The sequence below is a fragment of the Heptranchias perlo genome, chromosome 9, assembly GCF_035084215.1.
Source record: "Heptranchias perlo isolate sHepPer1 chromosome 9, sHepPer1.hap1, whole genome shotgun sequence".
Classification (NCBI taxonomy): Eukaryota; Metazoa; Chordata; class Chondrichthyes; order Hexanchiformes; family Hexanchidae; genus Heptranchias; species Heptranchias perlo.
In genome coordinates, this window is record NC_090333.1 from 12,341,379 (window position 1) to 12,361,465 (window position 20,087).

Here is a 20,087-nt window from a genome sequence, read left to right on the forward strand (position 1 = left end):
TTCAGCCCCAGCTCTTCATGCTGTTTTCCTCGTTTAAATATATAAAAAAGGCTTGACCTAAAGAATATCATCATGACAGACTCCATAATGTAACAGCTTTGATTTTTGTCAGCAAATAACTGGGCAATAGCGCACACATACATCACACACATACCACACATACACTCACATACCACACACACTGATATCACATATGGATATCACACATACACGCACATATCACATACATATCACACATACACACAACACACATATGCCACACACATATATATCACACACACACTATCTCACACACACACACACACACACACACACTCAAAACAGCTGATCTTCTCTGGTGTTCACAGGTAGTCTGAAGCTTGGTTGTAATGTTTAGCTGCTAACCTGGCCTATCCCTTTAAGGCCAGTGCTCAGGTACTCTCTGTGGGGAAGTGGTGTAAGTAATGGAGTTTGATTGTTGTTTGGCAAGGGAAATTTGCATGTTGTCAGGTACTCGTAAATTTCTGGTACCTGGTCAAAATAAAACATGGCTTTTTCTTTATTTTAATATCCTTTGAAGTCTGATGGACACTCTCACATTGTTGTATCGATAGATAAGAATCTAATACAGTATGTGGAACAGAAAATACCAAAAGAGTCATCATAATCTTCGTGAAAACTGCCAAATAATCAACAGAACTGAAAAGGTATAGTGCTAAACGGATAGTCATTACCCTAATGCTAACCACAGCATGTTGTGGCCTGCATTTTAATTCAGGAACCTTCTGCTCTTTCATTTCGCTGTCAACCGGGAGAGATTTGAATCATTTCAGAGCAGAGTGACCTGTACAGAATGCAACCACCTCCCCAACCATTTATAATTGGAATTACTCACTGTAAAGTTCATGTGCCAGCGATATCATATTAGCTGCCTGACACAGGCAGATTGCAACCCCTCGATTAAAAACGGTTTGAAGACTTTTATTGGACATTTCAACCATGTCTGATGCCAATCTCCAACTTTACAGCACAGATCCGCATTAGGACCTTGAAGATGCTGAAGTATTTATTGCGTTATCTGCCTCCAGTATAACTCCAGTTTACATTTAGTTCTTCAGAGCTGATCAGCTGAAACTGTCCATTTAAAGTACAAACATAATTATATGTTCAGTTAGTTGCATGACCTGGTAACCAGGGCAGGGAGCTAAAGTAACCTGACTTCAATACATAATTCACATACCTCAGGCTCCGTTACAGTTGTACAGTGCGTTATTGCAATACTTTGACAACAAAAATTCACAGCATTAAGAACTTGATTAAAACACTTGTTTCATTTTTGTGGTTTATGGGACAATTTGTGTCACAACCACATAACTGCCTGTAAACCAAGCAATAAATACTCTAAGGTCACGTGGCACTATTCAAAAAAGACCAGGGGAGTTTTCCCTGGTGTTCTGGTCAATACTTATCCCTCAACCAACATCACTAAGCAGATAATCTGGTCATTATCCCATTGCTGTTTGTGGGACCTTGCTGCTTGCAAATTGGCTGCCGTGCTTCCCTACAACAATATCTACACTTCAAGAAGTACTTTGTCGACTGCAAACTGCTTTGGGTCATCCTGAGGTTGTGAAAGACGCTATAAGAAAGAAACAACTTGCATTTACATCGCACCTTTCATGACCTCAGGATGTCTCAAAGCACTTTACAGCCAATGAAGTACTTTTAAAGTGTAGTCACTGTTGTGATGTTAGAATCATTACAATATATAAATGCAAGTTCTTTCTTAGTTTTTTTTCTAAATGAAACAATCTAATTTTCATATTCTGACCTCAGAACATATTGCAATAAAAATATAATTTCCTCATTATTATTTGCAAACAGCATACTTAGTGGATTACACTACTGAACCCTCCATTAACTTAAACTCATCCAAAACTCTGTTGTCGGTATCCTAACTTGCACCAAATCCCATTCACCAATCACCCCTGTGCTCACTGACCTACATTGGCTCCCGGTCCACCAACGCCTTGATTTTAAAATTGTCATCCTCGTGCTCAAATCCCTCCATGGCCTCGCCCCTCCTATCTCTGTAACCTCCTCCAGCCCTACAAGAACTCCAAATCTGGGCTATATAGACTATAAGACCATACGAGATAGGAGCAGGAGTAGACCATTCGGCCCCTCGAGCCTGCTCCGCCATTCAATGAGATCATGGCTGATTTTTACCTCAACTCCACTTTCCCGCCCTTTTCCCATATCCTTTGACTCCCTTGCTGATCAAAAATTTGTCTAACTCAGCCTTGAATGTATCCAGTGACTCAGCCTCCACAGCATTTTGGGGTAAAGGATTCCAAAGATTCACGACCCTCTGGGAGAAGAAATTTCTCCTCATTTCAGTCTTAAACGGGCGACCCCTTATTCTGAGACTATGCCCCGTAGTTTTAGATTCCCCCATGAGGGGTAACATCCTCTCAGCATCTACCCTATCGAGTCTCTTCAGAATCTTGTATGTTTCAATAAGATCTCCTCTCATTCTTCTAAACTCCAATGAGTGCAGACCCAACCTGTTCAATCTTTCCTCATAAGACAACCCTTCCATACCTGGAATCAACCTAGTGAACCTTCTCTGAACTGCCTCCAATGCAAGTATGTCCTTCCTTAAATATGGGCACCAGAACTGTACGCAGTACTCCAGGTGTGGTCTCACCAGCACCCTGTACAGTTATAGCATGACTTCCCTGCTTTTATAGTCCATCTCCCTAGGAAAAAAAGGCCAATATTCCGTTTGCCTTCCGGATTACCTGCTGCACCCGTATGTTGACTTTTTGTGTTTCATGTACGAGGACACCCAGATCCCTCTGTACCACAGCATTTTGTAGTATTTCTCCATTCAAATAATATTTTGCTTTTTTATTTTTCCTTCCAAAATGGATGACTTCACATTTTCCCACATTATATTCCATCTGCCAAATTTTTGCTCATTCGCTTAACCTGTCAATATCCCTTTGCAGATGCTTTGTGTCCTCATCGCAACTTGCTTTTCCACCTATCTTTGTATCATCAGCAAATTTGGCCACAAGACACTCTGTTTCTTCATCCAAGTCATTGATTTATATTGTAAATAGTTGAGGCCCCAGCACTGATCCCTGTGGCACCCCACTCGTTACAGATTGCCATTTTGAAAATGACCCTTTTATCCCGACTCTTTGTTTTCTGTTAGTTAGCCAATCCTCTATCCATGCCAATATATTACCCCCCAACACCATGAGCTCTTATCTTGTGCACTAATCTTTGATGTGGCACCTTATCGAATGCCTTTTGGAAATCCAAATATACTGCACCCATCGGTTCCCCTTTATCCACCCTGCCCATTACTTCCTCAAAGAACTCTAATAAATTTGTCAGACATGATTTCCCCTTCATAAAACCATGTTGATTCTCCTTGATTGTATTATGAGTCTCCAAATGTCCTGCTACTGCTTCCTTAATAATGGATTCTGGCATTTTCCCAATGACAGATGTTAGGCTAACTGGTCTATAGTTACCGGCTTTCTGTCTCACTCCCTTCTTGAATAGGGGTGTTACGTTTGCGGTTTTCCAATCCGCTGGGACCTTTCCAGAATCTAGTGAATTCTGGAAGATTACAACCAATGCATCCATTATCTCTGTAGCCACTTCCTTTAAGACCCTTGGATGCAAGACATCCAGTGCAGGGGACTTGTCAGCCTTTAGACCCATTAGTTTATCTAGTACTTTTTCTCTAGTGATAGTAATTGTTTTTAGTTCCTCGCTCCCCTTTGCCCCTTGATTTTCTACTATTATTGGTATATTATTAGTGTCTTCTACTGTGAAGACAGATACAAAATATCTGTTCAATTCCTCTGCCATTTCCCTGTTTTCCATTATTATTTTCCCAGTCTATCCTCTAAGGGACCAATGTTTACTTTCCTCTTCCTTTTTATATACTTGTAGAAGCTTTTACTGTCAGTTTTTATATTTCTTGCTAGTTTATTCTCAACATTTATTTTCTCCCTCTTTATTATTCTTTTAGTCATCTCTGCTGGTTTTTAAAGTTTTCCCAATCTTCGGGCTTACCAGTAATCTTTGCCATGTTGTATGCTTTTTCTTTTAACCTGATACCATCCTTGACTTCCTTAGTTAGCCATGGTTGGTTCACCCTTTTCGTGGAGTCTTTCCTCCTCACAGGGATATATTTTTGTTGTGAGTCATAAAATATCTTTTTAAATGTTTGCCGTTGCTTATCCACCATCATACCATCTAATCTGTTTACCCAGTCCACTTTAGCCAATTCCACCCTCATTCCTTTATAATTGCCCTTATTTATGTTTAATACAGTAGTTTCAGACCCAAGATCCTCGCTCTCAAACTGGATGTGAAATTCTATCGTGTTATAATCCAAGGGATCCTTTACTTTGAGATCATCAATTAATCCTGTTTCGTTACCCATTACCAGATCCAAAATGACCTGTTCCCTGGTTGGTTCCCCAACATATTGGTCTAAGAAACAGTCCCTAATACACTCTATGAACTCCTCCTCAGGGCTATTTTTGCCAATTTTATTTGTCCAATCTATGTGAAAATTAAAATCCCCCATGATTATTGCATTTTTTACAAGCCCCCCTTATTTCCTGATTTATATTTTGCCCTACAGTGTAGCTACTGTTAGGGGGCCTATATACTACTCCCACTAGTGATTTCTTTCCCTTGCTATTTCTTACCTCCACCCAAATTGATTCGACATCTTGATCTTCTGAGCAAAGATCATTTCTCACTATTATACCAATTTCATCCTTTATTGCTCTTGTGCATCCCCCACTTCCTTTACCCCACCATTTTGGCAGACGTGCAATTAGTCATCTAGGCCTACGGTATGGAATTTGGTGTCTAAATCTCCCTGCCTCGATCTCCTCCTAAGAAGCTCCTTAAAACCTACCCCTTTGACCAAGCTATAGCTGGAATATGCAGCTCACATCTTGTGCACTGTACTTTCAGCTACCGACTGAAAAGTTCATCTCAAGGCAGGGGCTTCTCTGACTCTTAACCAATTTTCTCCCCCATCTTTCCTGAAGATGCCAACTCCAACTGGGTACTGTTCTGCAGGCGCTCTCTGGTAATCTTGCCCCAATTCTTCATGTGTGATCTAAGACAGAGTGCATCTCAGCTCACGCATCTTTTCGACCGATCACCTCGCCGTCCGTTCTGCCTCTCTAAACGTAAGTTGTTAATGAGCAGCGGGCTTTTCAATTGTTTGGGGGAAGGGGAGGGGGTTGTGGGAAAGAAATCACGGCTGAGCCCGATCTTGTCACCCACACACCTGCACTTTCCAGCAGGGGTCACTAGATAGTGATGAGCAACAGGAATCCTGACTGATTTCCCCATTGCCTCGCTTTAGGAGAGTAGAGACCAGTTGTGGTCCCCTTGCCTCCAACAATATCCCGGTCAACTTTGAACAACTAAACATCACTAATATTATTGTAAGGAAAGGATTAATCAGACAGTCCTGAAATCTACTAATGTTAGACTACTATTGATTTCTCTTTATATTGTAGCAATATTAACCTTCAGCTTTAGCTTGTTAAGCAATGAAGTATGTCAATTTTAAAGTAGTGACCACTGAACTGTTGGACCAAGGCCGACCCTATAGCAATTGTCAGTTTCAGGATGAAGTAATCACCTCCGTGCTGAGGGAACTTAAATTGAAGACGTACCATTGCATACAGGTTCCTAAGTTTCAGGGAAATCAGTTAGGCCTGCGAAAGGAAAACCTCTGGATGTATATATTTTAATTGGGGTTTCTGTAGAATCAGGAGACTAATTATAAGTCTATCTTTGTCGAGAGTCAAAGGTTTCACTTGCTGCAATAACAATTATATGTAACAAAACCAATGTATTAATAATGTCAATTTTTGTCTGATTATGCTCCTGTGAAACACCTTAGAACATTTTACGACGTTAAAGGCTCTATATAAATACAAATTGTTGCTGTATTATTGCATGTATTGTATGTTTGATAAACAATGAACGCTGAGCTCAACGTGCAAGAACCTTATTGATTTAAGGAGCAGATAGAACATCAAATCATAAATAAAAAACATTCTCTAACACCATTGACCGTTCCAATAACAATAGTAGGAAGAACTGAGTGCATCGTAAAGTCGTGGACATTACATAACACAAGACACCCAATATCATGTATCCACTTTTGTAATATATTTATAATTTTAATAAAATAAAAGGAAAACATTACTTTTCAGCCAGTACATTATATAATACAATGTGCAAAAAAAAGTTCTGAATCTCTTCTGCTTTAACTTTGGATTTTAGTAATTACTGTCAGTGTTGTTGGATCTAATTCCGTTACTATTATCGAGAAGCTACAAATAAAGTTGCACATAAGCCAATACCCTGATGTTGTGCCAATACATTTCTTAAATCACCTCAAATAGCTCCCTTCTCTTGTGACAGAGCTGAACCTGGTAGTACTTCACCCTAGTGTTGTGTAGCTCAAAGTGCTCTCACCAGATGCCACCCAAATTTGGAAGGAGAAAAAAAAAATCTGCAATTATAATGCCGGGTGTTTTTCACAAGTGGACATAGCATAATGGTGGGTGTGTAAAATTTTCATACTTCGCTGAACAATCCTAACGACAGCACTGACTACAATTTAAAACAACGAACAAATCGATTGACCGTGCACATCGAGGCTCAAATTGCACTGTGCTGAATCCGTTAAAAAGTTGGTGTGACATTTTTTTTTTTAAAAAGGAAAGTGTTAATCTGTTTAAAATACATTTTGGATGGTGGATAAAGCGAATGCAATACAAACACATCTGTTGCTGATATCACAAAGTGCGATCTGAACCCAATAAATTCCTACATTAGAACTAGTCCTCGAGTGTAACATTCGGCTCGGCCTTTTAGCATTAATTTCCCTTTGACAATCTTTAATACGTACTGGCTTTTGTCGGGCAGTGTTTATATTTACAAAAAGAATTCGCTAAAATTAAAAAAAAATGTACAAAAATTCCACGGCTGCACCGAACAGAATACAGTAAAAAGCTCCGGCCACTGCTTGTAGAACCACAAAAAAGATTATTGCTGTTTGAGAGACCTCCCAAAACATGCATCAATACTTCATCCCAGAACAAGCACGTCCCAAGCACAACACTTCAAGGCAGTCACTTCGCTATGTACAGTAGTGTGACACTTCTGGTGAAATAACCCAGTCCTCACTTTTACGACATGGGTAAATGTCGCTTCAGCACTTCTTTGGACGATGTGGATAAAAAGTCCGGGAAGGAGACTTCAAATTCCACGATTAGGTCACCTCGGTGGTCCGGGTTTTTTGGGAATGGCAATCCTCTGCCACCTATTCTCTTCCTCGCCCCTGGTTTAATCACTTCCTGAGTTGTTAACGGGACGGATCTGCCTTCCATGGTTGGCACATGAATCGCACAACCACATAAAGCCTGCAATGAAAAAGGGGAAAAATAATCAGTTACAAAGAATATTGACACCATTCTCATCATCTGCTTGTTGGGTCAATTCATTCATTTTGCTTATTTTGTCCCCTTCTCCTCTCCCCTGGAAGGTGCAGATTCACACCAGACTTCATCCAAGTGCCGCTCTTCACATTAAGCCCAGACACAAGAATGTCAGCAGGCTATTTGGCTATGGAGGGCATGACAGTCGAGTCCAACCTGCCTTAGGTCCACGTGTATTTTCCAGCAGGAGCCCCTGGATAATGATTGGAAGCAGGAACCTATTCCTCCCCTGCCCCCAACCCTGCCGTATCCCCCCCCTTTCTCCAAATTCTGGCCGATGCGCCCCCCCCCCCCAACACTCCCCCTTTCTCCAAACCCCAGCCTATTTCCCCTCTGCCCCCAATCCTGCCTTATTCCTCTCCTTCTCCAAACCCTGGCCTATATGCCTCCCCCCCCCCCCAAACCAATACAGTATGGAGAATAAACAAAATTTGCAGTTATGCACCTTTCAGATCCTCAGGATGTCCAAAATTGCTTCACAGCCAAATCAAGTACTTTTGAAGTATAGTCACTGCTATTATGTAGGCAAATGTGACAGAAAATTTGCACACAGCAAGATCCCAGAAACAGCAACGAGATGAATGACCAGAAAATCTGGTTTATTGGTGTCGATTAGGCCAACATTTATCACTCACACACTCGGAAAACTCTCAGCTCTTCTTCATATATTGTAATGAACACTTCAACAGACTGATGGGGCGGCAGTTTCACATCTCATCCAAAAGGCAGCACCTCCAACAGTGCAGCTCTCCCTCAGAACTGCACTGAAGTGTCAGCCTAGATTATGTGCTGAAATCTCTGGAGTGGGGCTTGAATTCACAACCTTCTGAGTGGAGAGTGTTACCACTGAGAGAAGTAGCAATAAAAGGGAATAAAGAGATTGTATAACTGAAGCAGACACTTCAATTATTCTGACAAACCCAGTTAGTTTCATAGTGTAAATCTGGAGATAGTTCAATACTGCAGCATACCAACATGTTTGATTGCAATCAGTTCCCAGGCACTAAAACATAGCAATTTGACAACATTGTGTAACGATGACAACAACTTGCATTAATATAGCACCTTTAACGTAGAAAAACATCCCAAGGTGCTTCACAGGAGCTTAAATCAGACAAAAATGGGCACTGGGCCCCAAAGGAGGCTATTAGGAGGGGTGGACAATTTCTAAAACTACCCGACGTTAATTTAAATGTTGAGAACAGGGACTCTCTCCTTTCGAAACATTTGAATTTCTAATTCTTGGGAAAGCATAGTATGCACACATGTACCCAGGCGCACACACACATAAAGCTCTTTCCCGGGCAGGCCGGTTAGCATTCCAGCCAGATAGGAGCCAAGCCATTTAAACAGTGGAAATGCACCCTCCAGTTAACATCAACAAGTTGCATTTACATAGCACCTTTAACATGGTAAAACAGCCCAAGGTGCTTCACAGGAGCGTTATCAAACAAAATTTGACATGAGCCACATAAAGAGATATTAGGAGAGGAAGCTGGGTCACAGGGATAGATTTTAAGGAGCGTCTTAAAGGAGGAGAGGTAGAGAGGTTTGGGGAGGGAATTCCAGAGTCATTAGGACAGTTTGTTGCCACCTCAAATACACCGATTTCATTGATTATCAATAAATACAGTGCAGTGTTACCGCAGTTACTTTATCACAGGCCCCCCACGTTGGATTTGGTACTTTATATTACCACTGCCTTCATGGCACAGAGTTTTTCTATAGAGCTCTGTCCCCTTGGGCAGGAACAGTAGATGTTTTACAATCAGAAGCTCGACTGGATGCAAGGGAGATTTCAAACAGCTCAACATGTTTATTTCTTAGCAAAAGTCTCCAGTGATGAAAGTCTCCTCTGTCTGCTGTTGGATGAAAGGGTCGTGTGAAATGAGTTTGGCAGTCCCAATTCAGTTCCCAGCGGATCCATGCATCGCATGATCCCTAATTCAGCAATCCCACTTAGAGAGGCCACAGAATGCTTAGAGTGGGAAACAGTAAAATATCACACTAGTTAGAGTCAGGGGATGTTCTTTCTGTGTTTGTGGCTGAGGTCACGTTATTGAACAGACCTTTATCTGGGGGAGTCTTAATATTCCATTTCCCCAGCTGAGCAGCCCTCACTTTCGGGAGCACAGCCTCTTTAGTTTACTCCTGCCATCTTGCATAATTGTGAAATGGTTTTCACATTAGGCAAGATGAGCAGTATAAAACTCCAGTTCTCTCCCCCACCCCAGGAGCAATTTTCTGCACTCCTTTCGTGAACGTACAACTGAATGTTCCCGAGTGTAGTTCCATGAGTGTTTACAGCCCTCTGGTACCTCGTACTGCTGACCATCATTCATGTGTGAGCTTAGGCAAAAGAATATCTACCAGCTATTCGACCACAGAGGGCATCACTGCTAAGCCCGATCTTGTCTCGCCCAAGGTCCACATCTGAACACACAAGTTATGTGGGGTGGGGGGGGGGGGGGGGGGAGGGGGGAAAAGAGGGTTAGGTCACCGGATAATTATCAGGAGCAGGTAATTTTCCTTCCTGAGCCCGTGGGTACAGAGGCCAATATGGCACCTGATCTGAGCTCAACCGGTTCAGTGATACTGGGAGTTGATCCTGGGGCCTTTGCTTTCTATCGCTTAGATTTGCTCATTAGGCCTTTTGTGGGGGGGCGGGGGGGAGCGGGGATGGTGAGCAGAGAACCACAATGTAACTTAACAAACTGCCCTTGGCGTAAGAGCCCCTGGACATGGTGGTCTCACATTGCTTTCGATTCACACTGCTAGAAATAGAACAGCAAAGCAGAATTTTGAAACCATTCAGGCAGGATGCACGGATTAGCTTTAGTAATTAAACTTCAGTTTAATTAAAATTTAGCAATTAAACTTTAAGAGCTAACAGGATAGTCAGCTCCTTTCTAACTGAAACATTTCACGGGCAGTCAGAGGCCTGTGAGCAGAGCCTTTGCACACATGTTTCCACTGCACAAAACGAAGAGCTTGGCTTTGCCCGATTAGAAAGTGGGGCGAGTGGGGCTGGGCAACTCTGTTCGTATCACACCAAAAGAAAATGCATTGGAATCAAACCGCTGTCTGCACTGTAGGAAATAGCTCCAAACAAACAGATCATAGAATGATACAGCAAAGAAGGAGGCCATTCGGCCCATCATGCTTGTGCCGGCTCTTTGAAAGAGCTATCCAATTAGTCCCACTCCCCCTCTCTTTCTCCAAAGCCCTGCAAATTTTTCCCCTTCAATTGCTTATCCAATTCCCTTCAGAAAGTTACCATTGAATCTGCTTCCACCACCCTTTCAGGTAATGCTTTCCAGATCGTAACTCGCTGAGTAAAAAAAAAAATCTCCTCATCTCCCCTCTGTTTCTTTTGCCAATTACTTTAAATCTGTCCTCTGGTTACTGAATCTTCTGCTACTGGAAACAGTTTCACCCTATTTACTTTATCAAATCCCCTCATAATTCTGAACACCTCTATTAAATCGCCCCTTAACCTTCTCTGCTCCAAGGAGAACAATCTCAGCTTCTGGGGGACGATGCAGAGATTGTAGTTAAGGAGGAGGAGTGTGAAATATTGGATGGGATAAACAGTGAGAGAGGAAGTATTAAGGGGTTTAGCATCTTCGAAAGTAGATAAATCGCCAAGCCCAAGTGAAATGTATCCCAGGCTGCTAAGAGAAGCAAGGGAGCACCATCATTTTCCAATCCTCCCTGGCTACAGATGTGGTGCAGAGGATTGGAGGACTACTAACATTGTACCGTTGTTTAAAAAGGGAGAAAGAGATAGACCGCAAATAATTACAGGCCAGTCAGTCTAACCTTGGTGGTGGACAAATTGTTGGATTCGATTCTGAGGGACAGCATAAATCGTCATTTAGAAAGGCACGGGTTAATCAAGGATAGTCAGCATGGATTTGTTATGGGAAGGTCGTGTCTGACTAACTTGATTGAATTTTTTGAGCAGCTAACAAGGAGGGTCGATGAAGATAGTGCATTTGATGTAGCGTGCATGGATTTTAGCAAGGCTTTTAACAAGGTCTCACATGGCAGACTGGTCAAAAAAGTAAAAGCCCATGGGATCCAAGGGCTAGTTGGATCCAAAATTAGCTCAGTGGCAGGAAGCAAAGGGTAATGGTTGACGGGTGTTTTTGCGACTCGAAGGCTGTTTCCAGTGGGGTTCCACAAGGCTCAGTACTAGGTCCCTTGCTTTTTGTGGTATATATTAATGATTTGGACTTGAATGTGGGGGGGCTTGATGAAGAAGATTGCAGATGATACAAAAATTGGCCACGTGGTTGATAGTGAGGAGGAAAGCTGTAGACAGCAGGAAGATATGGTCAGGTGGGCAGAAAAGTGGCAAATGGAATTCAATCCAGAGAAGTGTGAGGTAATACATTTGGGGAGGGCAAACAAGGCAAAGGAGAACACAATAAATGGGAGGAAACTGAGAGGTGTAGAGGAACAAAGGGACCTTGGAGTGCATGTCCACAGATCCCTGAAGGTAGCAGGACAGGTAGATTAGGTGGTTAAAAAGGCATACGGGATACTTTCCTTTATTAGCCGAGGCATAGACTATAAGAGCAGGGAGGTCATGCTAGAACTGTATAAAACACTGGTTGGACCACAGCTCGAGTACTGCGTACAGTTCTGGTCACCACATTACAGGAAAGATATATGATTGCACCAGAAAGGGCACAGAGGAGATTTATGAGGATGTTGCCAGGGCTGGAGAATTTTAGCTATGAGAAAAGATTGGATAGGCTGGGGTTGTTTTCTTTGGAACAAAAGGAAGCTGAGGGAAGAATTAATTGAGGTATATAAAAATTATGACAGGACTAGATAGAGTGGATGGGGAGGACCTATTTCCCTTAGCAGAGGGGTCAGTGACCAGGGGGCATAGATTTAAAGTAATTGGTAGAAGGATTAGAGGGGAGCGGAGGAGAATTTTTTTCATCCAGTGGGTGGTGGGGGTCTGGAACTCACTGCCTGAAAGGGTGGTAGAGGCAGAAACCCTCAACTCATTTAAAAAGTACTTGGATGTGCACTTGAAATGCCGTAACCTACAGGGCTACGGACCAAGTGCTGGAAAGTGGGATTAAGCTGGATAGCTCTTTTTCGGCCGGCACGAACACGATGGGCCAAATGGCCTCCTTCTGTGCCGTAACTTTCTATGATGCTCTAGAATCTCCATATAACTGAAGTCTTTCATCCCTGGCACCATTCTAGTAAATCGCTTCTGCATCCTTTCCAAGGCCTTGGCATACTTCCTAAAATGTGGTGCCCAGAATTGGATACAATACTCCAGCTGAAGCCTAACCAGTAATTTATAAAAGTTTCAGCATAACTTCCTTGCTTTTGTACTCAATGCATCTATTTATAAAGCCAAGGATCCCGAATGTGCCCATTTTCCTCGGACTTTGATCCCCTCTTGCCTGCCTTGCATGCTCTACGATTGGGTTATCAGGCTCCCCAGACTTCTCCTACTGTAACCTCCATGACCTTCTGTCCTGGGTCCAAATTTCCTCTGCCTTCTGCTGAAGGAAACATTTCCCTCTGCATCAGTTGTCGTAAAATTGTAAACCCATTCTTTATTTACAGTTTCGCTGCACTTGGCATGCAGAGGAAGTGTCTCCTCCCTGGTTCGCCTCAGCTTAGCCTTCGTCAAGGCTCACCACAATACCTTGCATTTCCGGATGGTCATGCAAATGTTACTATTGATCGGTGTCAGCCCCGACTCAGATAGCATCCGAATTAGAAGGTTGTGGGTTCAAGTCCCACTCCAGACACTTGAGCACATAATCCAGGCTGACACTCCAGTGCAGCACTGAGGGAATGCTGCACTGTCAGAGGTGCCATCTTTCGGATGTGACATTAAATCGAGGCCCCGTCTGCCCTCTCGGGTGGACGTAAAAGATCCCATGGCATTATTTTGAAGAAGAGTAGGGGAGTTCTGGCCAATATTTATCCCTCAACCAACATCACTAAAACAGATTATCTGTTCTTTATCACATTGCTGTCTCTGGGACCTTGCTGTGAGCAAATTGGCTGCCACATTTCCTACATTACAACAGTGACTACACTTCAAAAGTACTTAATTGTCTGTAAAGCACTTTGGGACGTCCTGAAGTTGTGAAAGGTGCTATATAAATGCAAGTCTTTCTTTCTTTTGTGTTCCCTCAGGCGTTTGGCCATTTAAAACTTATACATCACTGGTATTATTGCTATCCGGGTGAATAGTCTGATGCTGACTTCTTATATTTTGCTTCCTTGATCTGTATTTTGGCCAGAATTCCTCCTTGTATGTTAAGAGCATGAAAAAGCTTGGAATGAGAAGAGGTCATTCAGCCCATCAAGCTACTTAAATCATGAAACAGACCTCTTCCCCAGATCTCTTAGAATAAACGGTAACTTTCCGATTGGAAAATCACATGCACCAACGTCCAAATTTCCAATATACACCCCGGGCAGGCAAAAGTTCTTCAGAGTGGAAAGTTGGAAAATTACTTCTATACCCTCTTCTTAACCCCAGAAATCATCATGCCCCAGCTAACTCACCACAGCCTGGGAATCAAACTCAGGATATTCTGGTCTGTATGACTCATTTACACACTGGGTACTCGAGCTGTCAGAGGAGTCCAGATAAAGTCAGGTCTGCTGTGAATAGGATTATAGCTATTGCTATGTAAAAATAAAAAAAAGTTTCCAAAAATAAAATCAGCTCTAAAAATTAGCTGGCATTATTTATAGCTCCCTAAAACTGACTGTATTTGCAACACTGAACTCCACTGGGTGGTTTCTTCACACAGGCCTTTGATTAATTAAACTGGAGATTTATTTGACAATTATAATTTAAGTTACTGTATATTTACTTTGGGATTTTAGTTTGGACTGACTGCCTGTTCTGTGCTGGTGATGTTCTCCATCTTGTTGGGGGGAGGAAGGTCACTTGCAGATGAGCACAATGGCATAGGGCTTTGCCAAATCTCACCATTTACTGGGATGCACAAAAAGGCCTTGGAATTGGCCTTAACAACAACAACAACTTGCATTTATATAGCGCCTTTAACATAGTAAAGCACCCGAAGGCACTTCACAGGAGCGTAATCACACATAATTTGACACCGAACCACATAAGGAGATATTAGGACAGCTTGGATCAAAAGTTTGGTCAAAGAGGTAGGTTTTAAGGAGCGGCTTAAAAGGAGGAGAGAGAGGTAGAGAGGCGGAGAGGTTGAGGGAGGGAATTCCACAGCCTAGGGCGGAGGCAGCTGAAGGCATGGCCGTCAACGGTGGAGCGATGAAAATCGGAGGTGCGCAAGAGGCCAAAAATGGAGGAGCGCAGAGATCTCAGGGTGGGTTGTAAGGCTGGAGGAGGTGATCCTTCATTTTAACTGTAGCTTATTCAACACAGGAAAGGCAAAAGGAAACAAACAAACTGTCACTTTGCAAATCGAACAGATCTATCAGTAAACGTACCTCCCGTAGGCTGACCCTGGCATGGTAGATAATATTTGATCCATCCCTCTTGAAGTGGGGATGTGGCTTGTCCTTCAGTACAAAAACCACATCAGCTGGAATAGTGTTGGGCGTTTCGTCCCCCTCCTTAGGGAATGTGATTTTGGTTCCTTCCTTCCAGCCCTTTTTAATTTCGATACTCAGAATCCTGTCCTCTGTCCTGACGGTCCTGCCATCGGGGTTCAGCCGCTTCCTGGAGATCTTCATCCTCTTGGTGGAGCCGTTGTAGATCTCCTCCAGGGACACTCGGAGCTCGTGGATGATAGGAGGGTCTTGCCCACGCCGCATCTGCCCCATCATCCCTCCTCCGTGCCTTTCCCCGGGGAAGCCGTTCATGCTGAAGCCCCCAAAGGGGGCGAAGGGGTCAGAGTCCACGTCCATGCCCTCTTCCTGTTGGCCGTTTGCCATCCTCCTGCCGAAGAACATCTCAAAGGGGTTGGCACCATCAAAGAACGCTGCAAACGTGGCATGAGGGTCTCCATGGAAAGTGTAGCGGAATGTTCCTCCCTGCTCATCGGGACCACCGGCTCCTCCTTTCAGCCCTGTACAAGGAAAATAAATCAATGCTTACTATCTGTCTGCGGCTGTGCCTGGACAGTCTGCAAAGACCTTGTTCTGCCAGACGACACAATTATAATACAAAATTTTCTCCCCCAAAAAGGAAGTGGATGCTGAGTCAATTGGAACTTTCAAAACTACAATTGATAAGATTTTTGTTCGATAAGGGTATCAAGGGATTATAGTGCAAAGGCGGGTAAATAGACTTGAGGTACAGATCAGCCATGATCTGATTGAATGGCGGAACAGGCTCGAGGGGTTGGATGGGCCACTCCTGTTCCTATGTCGTGCAAGAAATACCTGAGCTGGCCAATCTCCATTTAGTTTAAACAAGCAATCTATTTAAAGTGCGGTGCATTCTTTCTTTCAAAAAAAAAACCCCCACACACAGCCAAAGGTTTATGATCACTGTCACTCTTCAAATATCACTTTCTAACATTTCCCAAATGCTGAGGGAATAGCAAAAAAAAAAATCCTAGTTTGGGTTTTCAGGGGGGAGGGGGGGGGGAAAAAAAGAGCTTTGGAGAATGGCATCACAAAACCATTGGCAAAAATCTTTGGAAGTCCATGTACTAAAAAGGAAATTTGACTTCGTTCAGTCACCGTAGGCTCTGGACCAATGGATTGACAGGTTGCGGTCTCATTACAGACCCCAGGAGACTCAGGATCCAGAACAACTGCTCCAATTACATGTCAATTTCAATTTCAACCCCTTCCCGGGGTCAGCCTGCTGCATAGACTCGACTGCAGACCACTGGGTAGAGTTTCCTACTTTTTTTTTAAAAAAAGGGGATGGGTTTTTTGTTTTAATTGCCCTGACATAATCTCCACTCACCTTCTTCCCCGAATTGGTCGTAGATCTCCCTCTTCTTGGGGTCGCTCAGGACCTCGTAGGCTTCGGCCACCTCTTTAAACTTGTCCTCGGCGTTGGCCGCTTTGTTTTTGTCCGGGTGCCATCTCAGAGCTTGTTTCCGATAAGCTTTCTTGATCTCTTCCTCGGAAGCTCCTTTCTGCAAGCCCAGGATGTTGTAATAATCCTTACCCATCGTGGAAAGGAGAGGGTACCAAAAAAAAATAATCAATCAATCAATTCAACCAGGGTCACTGGGGAGAAAAGGCTTTGAGATCCGCCCAGTTGTATTAATTTGCAAGGTCCCTGATGACAACTGGGCGCTCGCTTTGTTTGCAGTGCGCTCTCCTCCTGCGAAGCTCGCCGACTGCAGTTGACTTTATATAAAAACACACATTACGTTTGGCTCCTGGGAAAAGCCCAGCTCCTTCCAGAACATCCACCACCACCCCCACCCTCTCCCAACGTCATTTCCCATCCACCCATGAACTATTGACGCAAACTTTTTAAACTTTCTTTCCAAGATGCGTTTCCCTTGTAACCGGTTCGAGTGCTTTAATGCTCAGTACGTGCTGAAACTGGAAATGCAAAGAATGAAGGCCACTATTATCAGAGGACATGCCAGAATCCAGAGCGGGGCAGGCATGTGAGTGACCCCTCACCCCGCGGGGCAGGCATGTGAGTGACCCTCACCCCGCGGGGCAGGCATGTGAGTGACCCTCACCCCGCGGGGCAGGCATGTGAGTGACCCTCACCCCGCGGGGCAGGCATGTGAGTGACCCTCACCCCGCGGGGCAGGCATGTGAGTGACCCTCACCCCGCGGGGCAGGCATGTGAGTGACCCTCACCCCGCGGGGCAGGCATGTGAGTGACCCTCACCCCGCGGGGCAGGCATGTGAGTGACCCTCACCCCGCGGGGCAGGCATGTGAGTGACCCTCACCCCGCGGGGCAGGCATGTGAGTGACCCTCACCCCGCGGGGCAGGCATGTGAGTGACCCTCACCCCGCGGGGCAGGCATGTGAGTGACCCTCACCCCGCGGGGCAGGCATGTGAGTGACCCTCACCCCGCGGGGCAGGCATGTGAGTGACCCTCACCCCGCGGGGCAGGCATGTGAGTGACCCTCACCCCGCGGGGCAGGCATGTGAGTGACCCTCACCGGGGCAGGTATGTGAGTCACTCTCACCGGGTCAGGTATGTGAGTGACCCTCACCGGGTCAGGTATGTGAGTGACCCTCACTGGGGCAGGTATGTGAGTGACCCTCACCGGGTCAGGTATGTGAGTCACTCACACCGGGTCAGGTATGTGAGTGACCCTCACCGGGGCAGGCATGTGAGTGACCCTCACCGGGGCAGGCATGTGAGTGACCCTCACCCCGCGGGGCAGGCATGTGAGTGACCCTCACCCCGCGGGGCAGGCATGTGAGTGACCCTCACCCCGCGGGGCAGGCATGTGAGTGACCCTCACCCCGCGGGGCAGGCATGTGAGTGACCCTCACCCCGCGGGGCAGGCATGTGAGTGACCCTCACCCCGCGGGGCAGGCATGTGAGTGACCCTCACCCCGCGGGGCAGGCATGTGAGTGACCCTCACCCCGCGGGGCAGGCATGTGAGTGACCCTCACCCCGCGGGGCAGGCATGTGAGTGACCCTCACCCCGCGGGGCAGGCATGTGAGTGACCCTCACCCCGCGGGGCAGGCATGTGAGTGACCCTCACCCCGCGGGGCAGGCATGTGAGTGACCCTCACCCCGCGGGGCAGGCATGTGAGTGACCCTCACCCCGCGGGGCAGGCATGTGAGTGACCCTCACCCCGCGGGGCAGGCATGTGAGTGACCCTCACCCCGCGGGGCAGGCATGTGAGTGACCCTCACCCCGCGGGGCAGGCATGTGAGTCACTCTCACCGGGGCAGGCATGTGAGTGACCCTCACCCCGCGAGGCAGGTATGTGAGTCACTCTCACCGGGGCAGGTATGTGAGTGACCCTCACCGGGGCAGGTATGTGAGTGACCCTCACCCCGCGAGGCAGGTCTGTGAGTGACCCTCACCCCGCGGGGCAGGCATGTGAGTGACCCTCACCCCGCGGGGCAGGCATGTGAGTGACCCTCACCCCGCGAGGCAGGTATGTGAGTCACTCTCACCGGGGCAGGCATGTGAGTGACCCTCACCCCGCGGGGCAGGTATGTGAGTGACCCTTAGCGGGGCAGGTATGTGAGTCACTCTCACCGGGTCAGGTATGTGAGTGACCCTCACCGGGGCAGGGATGTGAGTGACCCTCACCGGGTCAGGTATGTGAGTCACTCACACCGGGTCAGGTATGTGAGTGACCCTCACCGGGGCAGGCATGTGAGTGACCCTCACCGGGGCAGGTATGTGAGTGACCCTCACCCCGCGGGGCAGGCATGTGAGTCACTCTCACCGGGTCAGGTATGTGAGTGACCCTCACCGGGGCAGGTATGTGAGTGACCCTCACCGGGTCAGGTATGTGAGTCACTCTCACCGGGTCAGGTATGTGAGTGACCCTCACCGGGGCAGGTATGTGAGTGACCCTCACCGGGTCAGGTATGTGAGTCACTCACACCGGGTCAGGTATGTGAGTGACCCTCACCGGGGCAGGCATGTGAGTGACCCTCACCGGGGCAGGCATGTGAGTGACCCTCACCCCGCGGGGCAGGCATGTGAGTGACCCTCACCCCGCGGGGCAGGCATGTGAGTGACCCTCACCCCGCGGGGCAGGCATGTGAGTGACCCTCACCCCGCGGGGCAGGCATGTGAGTGACCCTCACCCCGCGGGGCAGGCATGTGAGTGACCCTCACCCCGCGGGGCAGGCATGTGAGTGACCCTCACCCCGCGGGGCAGGCATGTGAGTGACCCTCACCCCGCGGGGCAGGCATGTGAGTGACCCTCACCCCGCGGGGCAGGCATGTGAGTGACCCTCACCCCGCGGGGCAGGCATGTGAGTGACCCTCACCCCGCGGGGCAGGCATGTGAGTGACCCTCACCCCGCGGGGCAGGCATGTGAGTGACCCTCACCCCGCGGGGCAGGCATGTGAGTGACCCTCACCCCGCGGGGCAGGCATGTGAGTGACCCTCACCCCGCGGGGCAGGCATGTGAGTGACCCTCACCCCGCGGGGCAGGCATGTGAGTGACCCTCACCCCGCGGGGCAGGCATGTGAGTGACCCTCACCCCGCGGGGCAGGCATGTGAGTGACCCTCACCCCGCGGGGCAGGCATGTGAGTGACCCTCACCGGGGCAGGTATGTGAGTCACTCTCACCGGGTCAGGTATGTGAGTGACCCTCACCCCGCGGGGCAGGTATGTGAGTGACCCTCACCGGGGCAGGTATGTGAGTCACTCTCACCGGGTCAGGTATGTGAGTGACCCTCACCGGGGCAGGTATGTGAGTGACCCTCACCGGGTCAGGTATGTGAGTCACTCACACCGGGTCAGGTATGTGAGTGACCCTCACCGGGGCAGGCATGTGAGTGACCCTCACCGGGGCAGGTATGTGAGTGACCCTCACCCCGCGGGGCAGGCATGTGAGTGACCCTCACCCCGCGGGGCAGGCATGTGAGTGACCCTCACCCCGCGGGGCAGGCATGTGAGTGACCCTCAC

At 46.7% G+C, this 20,087-nt stretch overlaps 1 protein-coding gene across 1 annotated transcript; it reads right to left on the minus strand.

The window, feature by feature from the left end:
- Positions 1-6,200: 6,200 nt before the first annotated feature.
- On the minus strand, positions 6,201-16,915 carry dnajb4 (DnaJ heat shock protein family (Hsp40) member B4). The gene is made up of 3 exons (XM_067989849.1): positions 16,459-16,915; positions 15,027-15,607; positions 6,201-7,472 (listed from the first exon to the last, which is right to left on the minus strand). The coding sequence occupies exons 1-3, from the start codon at positions 16,667-16,669 to the stop codon at positions 7,239-7,241; spliced, it is 1,026 nt and encodes a 341-aa protein (XP_067845950.1). The 5' UTR covers positions 16,670-16,915; the 3' UTR covers positions 6,201-7,238.
- Between the last annotated feature and the right edge of the window lie 3,172 nt (positions 16,916-20,087).